Source organism: Ctenopharyngodon idella, chromosome 23 (genome assembly GCF_019924925.1).
Source record: "Ctenopharyngodon idella isolate HZGC_01 chromosome 23, HZGC01, whole genome shotgun sequence".
Classification (NCBI taxonomy): domain Eukaryota; kingdom Metazoa; phylum Chordata; class Actinopteri; order Cypriniformes; family Xenocyprididae; genus Ctenopharyngodon; species Ctenopharyngodon idella.
This window is the reverse complement of record NC_067242.1, coordinates 2,337,057-2,351,675: the sequence shown is the minus strand read 5'-3', so window position 1 is coordinate 2,351,675 and position 14,619 is coordinate 2,337,057. Positions and strand designations below refer to the sequence as shown.

The 14,619-nt window shown below is 36.1% G+C and overlaps 1 protein-coding gene and 1 long non-coding RNA gene across 2 annotated transcripts in view; both read right to left on the bottom strand.

The window, feature by feature from the left end:
• Positions 1–5,761: 5,761 nt before the first annotated feature.
• Positions 5,762–14,619, bottom strand: part of LOC127505720 (uncharacterized) — a 426,197-nt gene continuing 417,339 nt past the window's right edge. Inside the window, exon 3 of the long non-coding RNA XR_007927791.1 lies at positions 5,762–6,741. This is a non-coding gene — a long non-coding RNA (uncharacterized LOC127505720). The remainder of the gene's footprint in view (positions 6,742–14,619) is intronic.
• cpb1 (carboxypeptidase B1 (tissue)) lies at positions 7,115–14,556 on the bottom strand. Its single transcript, XM_051881458.1, has 11 exons — positions 14,312–14,556; positions 14,126–14,201; positions 12,208–12,332; positions 11,875–11,974; positions 11,676–11,777; positions 11,101–11,205; positions 10,890–11,000; positions 9,211–9,301; positions 7,904–8,106; positions 7,677–7,761; positions 7,115–7,398 (listed from the first exon to the last, which is right to left on the bottom strand). Exons 1-11 carry the CDS (start codon positions 14,374–14,376, stop codon positions 7,211–7,213), a joined length of 1,251 nt encoding a protein of 416 aa, XP_051737418.1. The 5' UTR covers positions 14,377–14,556; the 3' UTR covers positions 7,115–7,210.

The following is a 14,619-nucleotide window of genomic DNA, read 5'->3' as shown; positions in this document are numbered from 1 at the left end:
TTCATGTGAGTACAGTAGTGCAATATTAATATTATAAAGCGAAATATATCTTTGATCTTCACAAAATATTTTTGGTGCGCCAAATTTTTTTTTTATTTTAAACAATTTTAAAAACAGACTTATATAGTGATGGCCGATTTCAAAACACTGCTTCAGGAAGCTTCAGAGCGTAATGAATCAGCGTGTTGAATCAGCGCCAAAGTCACGTGATTTCAGCAGTTTGGCGGTTTGACACGCGATCCGAATCATGATTCGATACGCTGATTCATTACGCTCTGAAGCTTCCTGAAGCAGTGTTTTGAAATCGGCCATCACTATATAAGTTGTTATTTTGGGTTTTTTTTGGCGCACCAAAAATATTCTTGTCGCTTTATAATATTAATATTGAGCCACTGTACTCACATGAACTGATTTAAATATGTTTTTAGTACATTAATGGATCTTGAGAGAGGAAATGTCATTGCTGAGCCATCGGATTTCAACAAAAATATCTTAATTTGTGTTCTGAAGATTAACGAAGGTCTTACAGGTGTGGAACGACATGAGGGTGAGTAATAAATGACATTATTTTCATTTTTGGGTGAACTAACCCTTTAAATTACAAGTGTAAAACATTCCTTTACCCGGGGTTAAAAGCTAGGTTTAATGATGATTAAATGGTGGTTAAACGCAGTATGAAAAGTCCTATGAGGTATAGGCTATCATTCATGTCTGTAACACAAACGGTGCAGGATGAGTTTAAAACTTATATGGTGAGATCAAGTTAAACAATTCATTACAGATACCTTTCAACTCCCTCCGAATGTGTTGGATCCTGAACTAATACAAATTTTCAATGCATTTACATGTATTTCTAATGCTAGTTCCTTAGATATCTTTTAATATGTAAATACACAATGTGGTGCATGAACACATCTTTTTATTCCATGTGAACTTAGCATCTGCAGAACAGTTTTGCTCTGTCTTGCGTCAGCTGCTACTACAGTAGCTTACTCTGTGTGGGCACCGCTCCTCCAGAAAGCATAAATATCTAATAGATAGGTGGCCCAGAGAAGAATTTCATATGTCCGTGTGCTGTTCTGTGCCAGAGGTCAGGTGCAAGTCAGAGCAGAATTAACGACTGTAGAAATGAGTCATAAAATGATACACATCTATTATAAATGTTGTGTAACAAGCATACATATGTGGTGCAACTGAAATGGATAATAATCAGAGACATGACTGACTGAAAATCAATGGAGACCAGTCTTTTATTTATTGGCTTCTTGTGCCACCTGCTGGTCAGATGTTAGTATTGCATACATTTACATTCTACAGCAGGATTTTCAAGCTCCAAACATAATTAAACACACCTGAACAAGCCAATCACAGTTTTCAGGATTCAGAATTGAAGATCACAGGCAGGTGTGTTGGAGCTAGGACTGAAAAAAAAATTATTAAAAATTCCTCATTGTTAGTTCAGGTTAGATAATGTAGCCTATCAACTCATGTTAACAAATGAGACCTTAGGCTACTGTAAAGTGTTACCGTTATGTTGTCACTACTTTTTCTTAAGCCTAACTGCAACTTTTATGTTAATATCACTTTACTTTTATGGCTACAGTTGCTGTCTTTATCTGAAATTAAATATGCAGGACGAGTTTTTGCGAGCCATCTTGTGGTTACTAATGCTGTCTTCATATGCTATGGGTAATTTAATAACTCCCACTTCTGAAGTCGTGATTACGTGCTCATCACATTCATTCGAAATGGGAGGGCATTCATGTGCAATTTTTACTTAGGAAACTTGTATTTACGATAATTCTGATAGCATGTGAAGGCAGCGTAAGTACAACTTGTAAAAAAGAGGCTCTTCTAAGCTCAGGTTGTTCCTGTTGTACTTTTGAATTTGATCTACTATATATCTGTTACTTAACTTTTTCCCCACCAGTGTTTTTTTTTTTTTTTTTTTTTTTTGCCAGCGTTTTTGATAATTTTCACAACAATTTCATGACCCCCAGAATATTTTGTTGTATGAATATCTGAACATGCACTATATCAAAAGAAAGAACAGAGCCTCTGCTTTTAAACACAAAAAAAGAGAAGAAAACATTTTATTCTAGCTTCATGCATTCTTTTTTTATCAACACTTGAATGTGGGATTCATAAAAACACTTCAAGTTTCATAAAAAAGCAACATTTTGAACAAAAATCTGAGAAAACCATGTTTGTTTGTTTTTCAAAGACTACAATGTGCATATGCAATGCTTTTATCACTTGTTTCTGCTCTTTTTTTTTTTTGTCTGTTTTGATCCAGTGATGTTGTACTCTTTCAGAAGATGCGTAATAGCGCCCCCTGTACTGTATAACAGTGAAAACACAGAAAGCTGGAAAATTCCAGCAATGGCGGGAAAGAGTTAAAGGGGTCAATTTTCCTTGGTTTCGGAATTTGTCTCAGTATGACATAATAGTGCGATGAAAGACCGCCTCTGCAGAAGAAGATCAATGCCTACTTCTATCTACATCATTTCCTCTTTAGCCAATGCCGATTTGCGCATGTCATGTAGTAATAAATGCGAGAGAGACGCAAACACATTTTGCAGTTGTGGAAAAACACAGTATTTGCATTTTTAAACAAGACACAGTTCGACACAGGCTTTTCAGTGAAAATAAAAGATGATTGCAGACAGTGCCGACTATATTGGATCCAAGTGTGATTAATAAAGTTTTTACCGTGCGTCACTATTGCTTTGTCTGTTACAGATCGTTTGATATGTACTCACTTTATTTTCACATTACTGAAAATGATGAATGATGAATATAAGAGTGACAGTGCAATAAACTATGGTATGTTCATTCATAATTAGTTTACAGGAAACACCGTAAGTTATCCTGTCAATAATTGGGTAACACTTTAGAATACTGATCCTTCATTAATAAATAACTACACAGGAACAAATGAATAATGCATTATTAACACTCTAGTACCTATTAACTAACAAGAAACTCTGATTAATGAATTAGTAAGTAATAGTGCTCAGTTGAAGGTGGTTGTTCACTATTAGCTAATCAGTAACTACTGTTTTTTCATTCCTCCCATAGAACTACTAAGAGCTACTATATACAGGTTCATAATTAGCATGAATGATGCATAATGTATAATTAATTCTAAAGTAAAGGTCATGGTAACTCACTAGTAATGACTGAAGTATTACCAAATCCTTCAGAAGGAATTACTAATTATTTGGATCAGCATTATAAAGTGAAAAACATGATAACTCTCTAGTAACTACTGAAGTCATTGTAAACTTTTGATGTTTTTGTATGTTTTTGTACAGTAATTTTGTACAGTTTTGTATTTGGTAACACTTGAGTAATTACTAGTGGGTTACTATGATCTTCACTTTAGAATACTGATCCAAATAAGTAGTAGTTCCTTTAGTAACTCTTGAGTTATCACTATCCAATACTTTACAAAAAACTCAAAAGTTTACAATGACTTCAGTAGTTACTAGAGAGTTATCATGTTTCTCACTTTATAATACTGATCCAAATAATTAGTAATTCCTTCTGAAGGATTTGGTAATACTTCAGTCATTACTAGTGGGTTACCATGACCTTTACTTTAAAATTAATTTTACATTATACATTATTCACATTAATTATGAACCTGTATATAGTAGTTCTTAGTAATTCTCTGGGACGTAGGAAAAAAATAGTAGTTACTGATTAGCTAATAGTGAACATTTTTAACACTAATATGATTAATAAAATGCAGTACTACCTCTCAAATGCAAAAGAATAAATATAAATAAAGATGATTAATTACCACGCTGTCGCAGACTGGAGCATCCTTGGTATTTGAGGTGTAGGTTTGTCTTCTGATTCAGCATCACTTCACACAGCCGTTTTTTTTTTTTTTTTTTTTTTAATGCAGTTTATACCGCCTTGTTGGTCTGGATGGACATTTCAGGAAATGGTCAGATATGACCACTAGATGGCGTCAGAGCCATATATCTTACAAGACCTGTGCATTTAAATCATGTTTGCACAATGACAAAAAGTGGCCCATAGTAAAAGAATTTTAGCATGAAATCTGAAAATGGTTCTTTAAAACTGATATATTTAAAGAAGGCCTAAGCCATCAAGCACCCACTAGAGAAAGAACATAGGAAACAGTTGGTCAACATTTGCTGCCCGATAATGTGAACTGGCCAGCTGCCTCAGTTCTTGCCTTCTTACATTTATTTCCAGGGACTTTTTTCTGACCTTATTAAATGTATGCAGATGCACGGCTTTACAGAAAATGGATGTTTCAAAGATACAATGTAATTTGGGCCCAACGAGCAGGAATCTTTCATTAAATAACAAAATTTCCTTTAATCTCTTTGAGCATCATGGTGACTGTGATTGTGTCAGGGAGAAAACTCCATCGATGGTGAGGTGTTGGAGCAAAACCTTAAAGAGTAACTCATCTGGGGTCCATCCTAGTCTATCAACAAAACAATGTCATATAATAATATGTTCAGTAAGACAAAATTATGCAATCTTCCGCAGTAAATACGGCTTGTGATCGTGACTTTGCTCATGGTTAGTGTCATGTGAATTACACCAGTGCTGAAACAAAGGGGTTTGTGATGCTGGAACAAAAGATTATGTTTGCACAGATACTGTAATAGCGTATTAGAGAGAGAAACACCCATTAAAGTCATTGTGTTCCTGTCAAGATTTTACATTTTAAAGACTGTTTACCCTTTTGGTACAAGTCCACAAGTTCAGTCATTCTGTGATTTAAGTTCCTAAGGAAAGATAGCTGAAGAAAACTCTGTTCTAGGGTACTGTGTGCATACTTGCATTGCTTTACATTTAAAGGTTTTAAACATAAAGAAGACGTGATGTTATGGTCCCATGAGAGGCAGCCTAAAACCATCCAACATTTTCCAAACCTCAGATCCTAAAACCAGTTTCAGTAAAAAGGTGCCTTCATAGTAACCTACTGGGAAACTGCTTTCAGACAGTCTTCTAACTTGATGAGCACAGCTGCGTCCGAAATCACATACAACCTTAAGTAGGTACTTATTTTCAATAAGTAATTACTTCACGACCACTAAAACAGGACATTCTTTATAGTATGTATGTGTGTGGTATGAATGTAATCTGGATGTACTACATTCGCCATGTTGCCCTTATCACGTGACCTACCACCGTCAGTTGCATCACGTCACTGCAATTCACAAATCCTCTCCCGTGGCCTCATGGGATAGTAAAGTGTCCATCGTATGCACACTTCAGGATCTAGCCAGAAGAAGTAGGTCATCCGGGTAGTTTTTGTCTGCTCTTTTATTAGTAGGCTACTGTGAATTCGGACATACTTCTTTTGTCACATACTCTTTTTCGCCCACTACATAGTAAGGAAGTACTTGATTTCAGATGCAGCCAATGTGTCAAATAGCAGTGATGGAAATGAACTTCTCCATTAGGGGGCGATATTCACCTTAATATGATTGTTGTGAAAGGGAGACCTCAAGTGGTGAGACTTGTACTCTACAAAATAACCTGAATCGGTCTCCCCTCAGTATTCACTCTCAGAGTACAAAGGGGTGATTACATGCATTTGATGTGTTTACATCCAACTTCATCAATACTATGCAATTGATTATCTACCATATATAATACCTGGCATTACAGAAAAGGGGAATGTTGAATTGTTATGAGTGGAGCAGGATGACAGTATACTATACGTAGCATATAAACAGCCCCAAAAATACTTGGACTCTCCAGCCACACTAAACATGTTTAAATGTATTTTCATTATATAACAATGTCAAACCAAGTGCAATATATTTTAAATAAATATAGCACAACCCACTTATCTCTATATAGTATCTTATAGATCAGTGACACAAACACACATTTCAAGCAAAACATTTAGAAAAAAGAAGTTTGTTAGGGTTTAAATTATAACACAACAGATTCAAAATAAAGACAAAATGTTTTTTTTTTTTTTTTTTCCTAGTCGTTAGTGGATCGTGTTCATACTGTAGATCTGAATTGTGGTTCCTCTTGACCACAGAGAACCGACTTCATACATCCACTAAAATATCAGTTAAAAGTACCTGCCAAAGTGGCTCAGAAAAGTGGTTATTTTTGAGAAAAGCTCAAGCCCTATTTGTTTGCAGATGCAACTTTTGATTTTTTTTTTTCATTTAATGCAATCTCATTCAGACACGTGCACTGTAAAAAATGAATGTGATTTTAACGGTAAAAATATTGTAAAAACGCTACGGAAAAAAAATTGTAAATAGGTTAACAGTAAGTTCCCGTACTATATACAGGGAAAAACTGTAAAAGCTCTTACCAGACATTTTATGTCATTTTTACAGTAAAATGCTGTAATTTTTTTTAAAATTTTTAGACGTAAAAAAGAACAAATCAATGTATAATTTACAGTCAAAAACTGTAAACTGATATTCCCACAATTCCCTGTGTGACACTCCACATTTGAAAGTATTTTGTTTAAAAAAAAAAAAAAGTTTCTTAATAGTTTTTGTTATCAGTTATGTACATTAGGGTTTTATGTTACATCTTCTGTTGTTTAATTAATGTTTATTGCATTGTGTAAGTGTTGTGGGTTACCATGATGGTGTTTTGCATTTGCGTGAATGACTCTTTGCACCTACTTTGTATTAGTATATACTTAAGCTCCTGGAAAAGCTATTTGTGATGAACTCTGATTCTTCATGTGGCTTTCTCTTTTACCACCTGCATTATTATGGTGGTTGTCAGTGTATGTTAAAGGTACAAAACAGATTTTAGTAGTAGTGTGCATTGTTGAATTTACTGGTTTACATTCAAATTTTCTTGTTTGTAAATTACAGTTTTATACTGTAAAATTTACAGTTTGTTTTGTAAATGTGTTTACAGTTTTTCTGTATTTTTTACAAAATTATTCTGGCAACCACAGCTGCCAAAATTATTTTGTAAAAACTAAGGAATATTTTTTACAGTGTGTGAAAAAAAGTCGAAATACTCTTTGGGGCCACTGTATATTTTGGATAGTAAATAGCTGCTAATTGCTTCTATCTAATGGACGTCTCCATCATATTGTACTTTGTATCAGATATCATTCAACAAACAGACTTTTGTGTTTTATTGCTTTACTGATCACGGTATTTTATAAGTAAAACAAACCCTGATGTTTTCATAAAGCTTTCAATCAGACAGTTCCCTCTCAGTACAGGTTGTTGAGCACATAGCTAGCGATGTATTTGACAGCCAGCATGGTCTCCTCACAAGTGGGCTTGATCTGGGACTCGGGCAGCAGGAAACCATAACGACCTTCATCGCGCAGCTCGAAGGTGAATGAATACTTCACACCCAGGTCATAAGCCCAGTCATCAGAGCCCCCAGCAGCAGGGTCTGCAATGAGAAGGGTCATGTTTAGGGAAACACAAATCAGCAAAAACCTGCTCACAACCTGCAAAATGGCTCTGAAACCTAACTTAGCATTGTTAGCTTAGCAACAAGCTAACATCTTTTGGAATCAACTGTGATTTGTGAGGTTCCATTCAAGTTAGATGATGCCTAGACCAATGTACATTTATAACATTTGTGTTAGATAGATGCCTAGACAGAAGCAGGCAGCTCACCACATAGGTTTAGCATCAGAGCTTTTATCTTGGACTCTTTATACTCACAAATGGTCGCAGCACCAGGACCACTAGTGTAACTGGTTCCGTACAGGCTGCGTAAAGCTGCAATAGCTCCCTGAGACACACTCAGCTGCCAAAAAAAGACAAAGCACAAGTCAATACACAGAGTTGTGCCAGATTTACCACTCTAAGAAGCTCAATTATATGAAAATGCAATGGACATTTCTGTAGTGTGCTACGATGCATGTGTGTATGTGTTAATGAACAGGTACCAGCTCTGAGTGGTCAGCAGCCAGGCCATATTTGTAGGAATATGGGAAGAGGAGCAGCTGGGAATATGAGTGGACAGTCAGGTAGGCCTTGATGATAGACTTGTTGGTACGGATAAAGTTGGCCAGATTCTTGGACTCAATCTCAGATTCTGGGCTGCTTCCACAGTAGGTTTCACTGCAAGGGCTGCTGGAAGCTCCAATGGCTGGAAAGTGAACAGCGTACAGCATGTAAGGAGTAATTGACAACAAACAATGAATTATTGGAAAAATAATGTACACCCAAGGTTGTTTCTAATAATTCAATGGCCTAGAGTCAATGATTCCGCTTATACTACGGTTACCACGCATCAAGACATTGTTCAGATGTTTTATTTCAAGATATTTGTCAGGTTTTGTCCTGAAAATGCTCTTTTGTGTAGGACTAATTTCTTACATATCTCATCCCAAGCCTCTGTTGCTTATTTCAAAATGTCATTTAGAGCTAGTAACAGAAGCATAAAGATGCAGGAAGTGATTTCTGAGAAACGGTGTTGAAAGTGGTTCGGACAGAGCACCACAACACACTTGTAGCCAATCAGCAGTAGGGGGCGTGTCCACACAAGATGGGGGAGGAGACAGAGTGAGCAAGCAGGAGATTTGAAGAAAGACTGTAGAAAGAGAAATGGCTGAGAGACATTACAAAAGAAGAATATCACTGGAAAATAGAAGGGTTATGATGAAGAAGATCTTTAGAGAATATTAGAAAAGCTTTCCAGCACTGGAGAGACCTAAGCGGGAGGCCTGAAAACGGACACCGAGGTTGTGTTGTTTCTGCTCCATATGTCAGTAACATTGGTTTTGCTGTGTTTCACATAACCAAGATATGGTGTTAATTGAAATTATTTGGTGAAGTGATGTGGAACTGTAATGCGGTCAATACCTGCCTGGAACTACTTTAGCTGTGTGTTTACTGGAAAATAACCCTAGAACATATTTAATGAATTACAGAGTAATATGCCCTGATATGTTACTGCACTCATAGAACACTGATTCCTAAATGATTCCATATGATCAGATTTCAAACAAACTTAATTAAAAAATCCCAGCTGAAAAGTCCATCTTAGAGCAGTGTGGTTTGGCTGGTTTGGTGCAGGTCTAGCTGGCATGGCATTGTTTTTCACCAACAAACCTTTACCTGGTGATCAACCAGCATGTTCTTTGTGGTCAAAATGGTAGACCGAGGAAGCCTTGCTCGTTAAGCTAGTTAAGCAATGTTGTGCGGACACTAATATACAATATTAGTTTATCACAAGGAAGAATGTACTCACTGCACCATCCAGCATTAAAGTTTCTGTTGGGATCAGTACCAATACAGCTGGAGCCACTGTTCTTGGATCTAGTCTTTCTCCACATCCTGTTCTGTGTGATCAAAACAAGAATTTCCAGATCATTATTTTTCACTCTTTACCACACAGTAAAGTCAAAAGTGGGCACACCCACTGGTTCTTTATTATTACTTTCCCCCCACATTTTAGAATAAATAGAAAGAAATAATATGAAACAATACAAATATGAAATGAAGTAATACCAATTAAGTAATACCATCAGTAGATACGCAAGTAGCGCAGTGCTATTAGGTATGTAAGCTTGTTTCTGCCATTGAATACAAAATAAAAAAAAGTAATTGCGACTTTTTATCTCACAATTCTTATTTTTAGGGGTTCAACTGCATAGCGCTGAAACCGTATTGCAATTGTTAAAATTTCTAAGATCAGCATTCTCCCCTAAAAGTGATCGGGTAGACCAAACCTTAAGTCGTAGAGACTTGAAACTTTGAGGGCTGGTAGTACTCACACTGTCTACAACGTCACCAAGACTCGCCCCGATCGGCCTGATGGGGGTGCTACAGTGATGAAAAGTATGAAAGATATTTTATGTTTAGATATTTCTATTTTGCGTGAGTCACGCAAATTATTTGATTCTCCCGCAACCCGCACATGAGTAGTGTATCGCCGCCTGCGCCCGCACGCGGCCATCAAATCTTGTAAAGGATCGCAATTTTTTGGTAGAACTCCTCATTCTGAGCAACTTTGTCTCTAGGACCGCCTTTGTCCATCAAATCGTTCATTAAATATTGGACATTATTTCAAAAACCAACTTTTGCGATCTAGCCCTAGGTTTTTGGCTTAACCTCGATAACTGTTAAAAAGCTTTATAAACTTATTTCCTATGGTAAATGCCCTGTATTGACTGTAAATTTTCTTTTCCATCTATGATCAAAATGGTTACAGATTTGCTAAATAAAACATAATACTTTTTACGCATGTGCTTAAAGACCTTAAAGCGCTTGAACCCCGATATTTGCTGCTCGCAGCTATATTTTTTCCTCGCAGTTCTGACTTTTTTCTCAGAATTGCGCAATAGGTTAAACTTTCAGTTGTGAGCTATAAAGTCTGAATTGCGAGATATAAACCTGAAATTGGGAGTTATAAAGTTACAATTGTGTGATATAAAGTGATTTTTTTTTCTCAGAACTGAGAAACTCGCAATTGAGAGAAAAAAGTCAGAATTGTGAGATAAAAAGTGGCAATAACCCTTTTTATTTTTTATTCAGTAGTGGAAACAAGCTTCCATAGTTTGGTGACGCAAAGAGTGAAAATTAGACAACGGAACACACTTATTAAGTTGTCTTTTGTGTTGGACAGGTAAGGGAATTAATTATTGTGTAGAGCGCTCACAAAAACTCAGTAGAATTTGTGTAATCTACATAAAACTCAGAGTCGATCATGCTGTTTGACAGATGGCAGTGAAGCGTCTAACACCATATTGGTACCGGTACTATAAGTAGGCAATACAGAAAGAATAACAACACTAACGCTGGCTAAAGAAAAACTGAAAGTTCTTTTAAGGATAAGAATTTAGATCAAAACATTTTTTTAAGAACATATTTCAATATACTGTACAATATGAATAATATATTTTGGCAACACAAATGTTATGAACCTACACTGGTCCAGGTGTATTCATAGCCATCAATGTTGAAGACAGGCAGAACAAAGAAATCCAATCTATCCAGAAGGTTGGTCATCTCAGGATCACTTCCATAGGTGGTCACAGCCTGATCATGAGTAAAATTATGTTTAGATTGATAGATCTCTTGAATGAAAGACATCAATTAAAAAAAAAAAAAAAAAAAAAAGTAATTGTTTATCCTGTACCTCATTTACGAACCACTGACAGAAAGCATGAGTGATCCATTCTCTGGCGTGAAAGCCACAGTCAATGAAGACAGCTGGCTTAGCAGAGCCTGTCTTCTTTCCAACCTGTCAGAGGAAAATTTCAAGTGTTTTATTGTTAAAACAACCATATTTACTATTGAGTTGAATAATGTTATTGTATTGGTAACCAATGCAGATAATCTCAAAATTGTCATATATCAGCCAATTAATTGCATAGCCAATACAATGGTCAGTCCATCATTAAAGAAAATGTCCTATATGCTTTGGTAGATGCTGAGTTGATCACACCCTTGTGAAAAAGAAGTGTGCTTAATTGTACTCAATGTGTACTTTAAATCTAAAATGTGTATATATATATATATATATATATATATATATATAACTATACTTGCCGTAATAATTTTATTACATTTTCATTACATTCAATTCACACTTATGTGTATTATTTTAAGGTTTATTATTTCTGTAATAAGTACTCTTTTTAAAAGTATGCTGTGCACTACTTTTTCACAAGGGTATACAGAGTTCTGTAAGCTGATTTACCAGGACTTTACCGTCAGAAGGTGCATGGGGCGTCCCTCATACGTGTTCCCAATCACCTGCCTGCTGATCAGGTCAGCATTGGCAGAGCTGATGGAAACTGCCCAATCACTAATCTGAAGGTGAGAAAAAAAACTAATTACACACCTGGAATGGAGGAAAAAAAAAAAAAAAAAGGTGTAAGGGGAATTATGAGAGCACTGGCAGTCATACCGTCGCCCAGCTGTTGTACTTTGTGTAGTCATGGGCTTTTGTCACCCTCATGTTGTCTATCTGAGCCTCCACAGCCTCCTGAAGATCTTCAAACATGACCCTGCAAAGACAATGAGTTATTTTAAAACTTTACACCGGCTAATAAATCCTAAGAATGTCAAAAATTAGCTTATTTTGTGAGGGGAAATCTAACATGGCTTTCTTTGAAGTACAGTACTTTGAAGTGCCGTGTCATTGTATGTTGTTACTCATTCTGAACCATAATATAAGTGCCAGGCATGAGCATGTTCATTTCAAAGTCTAAGGCAACTTGCGTGTTTGTGAAATGCTTACTTAGATTCAATGCCACTCTGCTGTAAAATGGTGAAGACCATGTCAAGCCCGGCTGCAGGAACATGAATGTCAACATTCATGCCAATGCTCACAAGGTCAGAACTGTCCGGCTTCCAGAAATCCACCTGTAGAGGGTGCAGCAAGTACACTTACTGAAATTGTGGATGTGCAACCATGTGTCCTGATGAAATCCAACTAGGCTACTAGGGCCCTATTTTAACAATCTAGGTGCATGGTCTGAAGCACATGGCGCAGGTGCACTTAGGACGTGTCCGAATCCACTTTTGCTGGTTCAACGACACATGGTCCAAATGGTAATGTGTTTTTGGCGTAATGTGACAGAGTGTCATCTCCCATTCCCTTTAAAAGCCAGGTTCACTTGCACCATGGCGGATTGCTATTTACATGGCGGAATTTGCAAGTGGAAAGACTGTAGGCGCATATTACTAATGCGACCTTTAAATAAAAAAAAATACTGTGCAGTCAGTTTTCAGTTGCCTCAAAATAGCAACACGCCAACAACGCACCTGAACACACCGCATTTTCAGACCAGCTCATAGGCGAAGAGATGGACGCGAGTGCATTTGTTATTTAAACAACATGGTTCTGGACGTGAAAAATGATAACTGCGTCGGGCTAGCAAAAACACTTGCGTCAAGCCTGGCGTCACATTGTGCCGGGTGTGTGATATGGCCCCTAGAGACATATATTATATATATATATATATATATATATATATATTTTTTTTTTTTTTTTTTTTTTTTACACAAGTAAATTGCTGCCATATTGTGAAAATGGTTAGCTACCGTCTGTAGTAACAAAATGGCCATAGAGGACTTTAGAATCAATAGATTTTTATACAGTCTGTTGATCTCAAAATTCCAGAAGCTCTGAACCGCAAGGTGAATAAAGTATTGTTGTGTCTTAAATTTAAATGAATTAATTATTTAATTAAACTAAATTATTTCGATGGTCCACTTTAGACATTCGGTTACACATTGTACTTAATCAAATAAGTACTGAGTAATATTAATTAACTACATGTACTTACTATAGAGTTACAGTTAGGGTTAAGGTTTGGTTTAGGGTTAGTTACTTGTAATTATGCATAATTTATTGTTATTACTGTAGTTAGTACATGTAGTAACGTGTAACTACGTCAACTTAAAATGAAGTGTTACCAGACATTCTACTAACTACAAGTAACTTTGCAACTACATGTCAACTAACAGTCACTAGAGTATTAGTAGACTGTTAGGTTAGGGTTAGTTATTAAGGTTTGGGTTAGTAGAATAAGTTGACATACTTGAAAACTTACTTGTAGTTAGTAGAATGTCTAAAGTAGACTATCGAAATAAAGTGTTACCAAAATCCCTGTAATTTTCTCTTTCTCTGTAATGTTTGACAAGTAGAGTTAGTTCTATTTGTTTAATGACCTTCATCAATGGTAATATTGATACCATTACTTGTAGCCTGACGTAAATAAATTTCATTGAGAGATGTACTGTATTAGAAGACGCTGTAACATTACATACAATTTTTGTCTTAATTTAGATTAGCAAAAGGTTCTTCTAATTATATTATTCAACAATAAATCAACAAATAAAGTAACAGAAATTCGCCTTTTAAGCATTAGATTTCATGCTTGCAGATAGTGCCACCTGGTGGCCAAGGTTGGTCCCACATGGTAATTGTTTACTAACAGATTTTTTTATATAAAAAAAGGTATTTTTTTTACACATATAGGTACAATTTTTACACACACACACACACACACACACACACACACACACAACACAACACACACACACACACACACACACACACACACACACACAAACACAAACACAAACTTGCTCTTCAGGGCTTCTTTACCAAATATAAATAAATAAAAAATTTAAAAGAGTTTAAATTTTACCTTGACTTTTTGGCCCAGTTCCCTGATGACTGTCACATGTTCATCATTTAAAGGTGTCAGACGGAGGACTTTATCTCTAGAAAAGTGTGGAGAAAGATATTATTTATCATCTTAGATATTAGCTCCACATAGTGTTTTTTTTTTTTTTTTTGGTTCAACAGAGAAAAAATATGTTCAAGAATTTACCCCACAAATTTGGTTGGCTCACAGAGAGCAACAGCCACCAATCCCAAAAGCAAAAGGACCTTCATTTTGCCTGTATGGTTATGCTCCGCACACAGATCTCTTTTTATAATCCCGGGCCTTCAAGGGCCGCCCAATCCTTCATATGCATCATTTATTATTCACCTGTTGCACATGCTGTTAAAGATATTTTTAGCTATGATTTGAGGTGACAACAGTTCCAAAAATGCACCTCTTTTAATCATTAACTTGTTAAAAGGTTGACACCTAAATGTTCACTAAGAAAAGAAAACCTTAACAGGAGACCATCA

Coding starts and splice junctions, on each gene's coding strand:
- cpb1 (XM_051881458.1), bottom strand. CDS start 14,376: ATGAAGGTCCTTTTGCTTTTGGGATTGGTGGCTGTTGCTCTCTGTGAG. Junction 11,001..11,100: donor GTCAGTGGTTCGTAAATGAG/GTACAGGATAAA, acceptor ACTCATGATCAG/GCTGTGACCACCTATGGAAG. Junction 8,107..9,210: donor CTTTAATGCTGGATGGTGCA/GTGAGTACATTC, acceptor TTCACTTTCCAG/CCATTGGAGCTTCCAGCAGC.